The sequence below is a fragment of the Cariama cristata genome, unplaced genomic scaffold (assembly GCF_000690535.1).
Source record: "Cariama cristata isolate BGI_N322 unplaced genomic scaffold, ASM69053v1 scaffold7666, whole genome shotgun sequence".
In the NCBI taxonomy this organism is placed as follows: Eukaryota; Metazoa; Chordata; class Aves; order Cariamiformes; family Cariamidae; genus Cariama; species Cariama cristata.
The window spans coordinates 1-3087 of record NW_009620292.1 but is presented as its reverse complement, the minus strand read 5'-3'; the positions used below and the strand labels follow the sequence as shown (position 1 = coordinate 3087).

The following is a 3087-nucleotide window of genomic DNA, read 5'->3' as shown; positions in this document are numbered from 1 at the left end:
ACTTGTCAGAGGAGCTATGTCCCAGCTCGGGTGATGTCCCCGTGCCCCTGCCCTTCTTTGTGCGCACCTCCAACCAGGTTTGGCACCCCACTGTCTGCCTGTCCCAGCCTGGGGGGACAGCCAGCAGAGCCTGGGGGCTTTTAGGGTGTTAGTCCTAGCTTAAAGCTTGCACGGCTATTGGCGGGGGGGCTGTGCTGGTACCTGGGTGGTGGAGATCTGGAGGGGTGTAAAGGGCAGGAGAGGGCGGTGGAGGGGTGATGGGGAGGGATGCTGCAGGAGGGACCGCATGGAGTTGGTTGTGTCTGTGTCTGTGGGCCCTAAGTTTCTCTCCTACAGGGTAACAGCAGCAGCCACACCAGGGACATGTATGTCCCCAACCCCTCCTGCGAGGACTTCCCCAAGTATGAGTGGATCGGGCAGCTGATAGGAGCAGCTCTGAGGAGCAAGGAGTTTCTGGTGAGCATGGCAGAGCCTCCCTGGCTGGCGAGGGGGCTTAGCGGGGGCTGCTGTGTCTTGGGCAGAGGGACTGCCCTTGGGTGAAAGAGGGGCACGAGGAGGACGTGTATCTCTGCTCCCTCTGGCAGGTCCTGGCTCTGCCGGCACTGGTGTGGAAGCAGCTGGCAGGGGAGGAGGTCAGCTGGAGCAAGGACTTTGCTGCCGTGGACTTGGAGCTGGTGAGTGGGGCTGGGGGCTGGCAGGGCAGTACTGTGTGCTCCTGTGGCTGCTCTGGCTCCACCATGATGGCTTTTGCCCATTGGGGTTGCAGGTGAAGCTGCTAGAGGTGCTGGAAGGGGTGGACAGGGAAGCCTTCGAGTTCATGTTTGGCAGAGAGCTGACCTACACAACGGTGCTGAGTGACCAACGCACGGTGGAGCTGATCCCCAATGGCAGCAGCACTGTGGTGCGCTATGAGGACCGCAAGGAATTCATCCACCTGGTGCGGAGAGCTCGGCTGGAGGAGAGCAAGGAGCAGGTAATGCCATCCTCCAGGGCCGGCATGGCTCCAAGGGGACCCTGCTCCTGTGGCAAGCCCTCCTGGTACCTGTGGGGTTCGTGGCTGCGAAAACGTGTCCCCAAAACCAGCTCCAGCTGGGCAGTTCCTCCATGCATCCCATGCCCAGGATGTCTGTGAGCTGTAGGGACCCACTTTGGGGTCCTGCGGTCCCTGTCCCTCAGGGCCCTGGGTGGCCGCTCTGGGCTCAGGCCCAATGCGGTGATGTGGATCCCCTCCTCTGCCCCCCAAAGATCGCAGCCATGCGTGCCGGGCTACTCCGTGTGGTGCCCCAGCCTGTGCTGGACCTGCTCACCTGGCAGCAGCTGGAGAAGAAGGTCTGCGGGGACCCTGAGATCACGGTGGCTGAACTGCGGAATTTCCGTAAGTGCCAGGGCCAGCCCAAAGCCACTCCCGGCCCCCTGTATGGGCAGGGGCCCCCCGCGATGATGCTCATCCTGCGCACACATCCTGCCCTGTGCTGAGTCCCTGGTCATGGGGTGCCTGGGAGCCTGGGGGAGGATGAGCCAGAGGGACCTTGGATAGGGATGCTTCAGGTTTAGCAGCAAACCCCACCGGTCCCCACTCTGGTCCATCTGGTTGTCAGCTGCTATGGGCAGAGGCAAGTGGCCACCCTGCAAACCGGGACCCCCGTTTCTCCACCCACCTTCACGCAGGGTGCTGGCCCCACTCAGGGGTGCCAGGGGCTCTCAGGGGCTCACTGAAAGCAGAGGGTCTCCTTCTCTCCTGCCTCCTCTCTGGGCTCTCACAGAGGGCAGGATGGACGTGTCCCGTGATAATTTGCTTTGCTGGGAGTTTCTAATGAAGCTGTTGTGCATTCTTTGTCACAGTCACATTTGAGGACTTTCCCTCTGATGACACCCGTATCCAGAACTTCCTGGAGGCACTCAGCAACTTCACCAGCGGTGAGCGTCCCCAGGCCTTTCCCCGCTCTTCATGTGCAGCAGGACGGGCCAGGGGACAGGGTACCCGCTGCCCTGTGCCCCGGGGATGCTCAGCGGGTGCTTGCCTGGGAGTTGGCTGGGGTCATCCTGCCTGGTCCTTCTCAGGACACTTTGAGTAGGATGCCCTGTGCTCCTGGGATGCTTCTGCAAGGGCAGACCCTGCTATGACAGCAGTGACTGGGACAGTCCTGTCCCTGTCCCTGAGACCTGAGTGCTGTCCTTCCCCTCAGAGGATCTCAGCCGCTTCCTCAAGTTTGTCACTGGTCGGAGCCGCCTCCCAGTTCAAATCACTGTCTACCCGGAAAGGGGAAAGTGAGTCTGTCCTGCCCGGGCTGGGGTCCCAGCGGTGTGCCGGGGTCCCTGCACTGTCCCAGGGTCTGACTCTCTCTCCTTTCTCCCAAGCTCGGATGCATTGGACCTGATGCCACAGGCCTCCACATGTTCCTGCAGCTGCTTCTTGCCCAACTATTCCTCGTGAGTCGAGCTGGGGACAGGGATGCTCCCCTGTCCCTAGAGCTGGCATTGGGGTCCCCTTCCAAGTTCCCCAGGTCCTGTCCTGGGGGACGTCCGGGCAGGTGTGGGGAGGGAAGCATGAGGCTCTTGGTGCCTGTCACGACCATCACCCAGTGTTTCCCCTCACCAGGGCCAAGGCCTGTGAGAAGCTGCTGCGGTACGCTGTGTACAACTGCGTGTCCATCGACACTGACAAGGAACCCTGGGATGAATGAGGCCCCCCGGGCCATGGGAGCCGCCTGCCCCAGGGACACCAGATTCAATAAAACTGCAGGGCTGGATCCTGCCATCCTGCCCCAGGTCCTGTTTGTGTCTGTACTTCTTGAGGGCTGGGACTAGAACCTGTGTGGCCAGTGCTGCAACTGAGGGGGCCAGCATGGCACTGTCTGCTGCGTGCTGCGCTGGCATGGGGTGCACGCGAGGGCTGTGGGTCCTGTTCCCCTCTCTGGACGTGGTGTGTGTGGGGAACACAGCTGCAAACTGCCCCCCCAGTGCACCCTGAAAACTACCCCCAATGCACCCTGCAGTCTCCTCCATGCACCTTGCAAACTGTTCCTCTGCAATGCACCCTGCGTGGTGCCAGGTCCTGCAGTATCAGTACAGGCTGGGGGATGATGT

The 3087-nt window shown here is 61.6% G+C and overlaps 1 protein-coding gene across 1 annotated transcript in view; it reads left to right on the top strand.

Moving 5' to 3' along the window:
* LOC104162756 (E3 ubiquitin-protein ligase HECTD3-like) overlaps nt 1–2684 on the top strand; it is a gene marked incomplete at its 5' end in the record, with an annotated part of 8250 nt that extends 5566 nt beyond the window's left edge. The window contains 9 exon segments of the mRNA XM_009701565.1: nt 12–77; nt 337–456; nt 585–674; nt 767–973; nt 1246–1375; nt 1843–1917; nt 2187–2268; nt 2359–2430; nt 2600–2684. Coding sequence (XP_009699867.1) covers nt 12–77; nt 337–456; nt 585–674; nt 767–973; nt 1246–1375; nt 1843–1917; nt 2187–2268; nt 2359–2430; nt 2600–2684 — 927 coding nt within the window.
* Between the last annotated feature and the right edge of the window lie 403 nt (nt 2685–3087).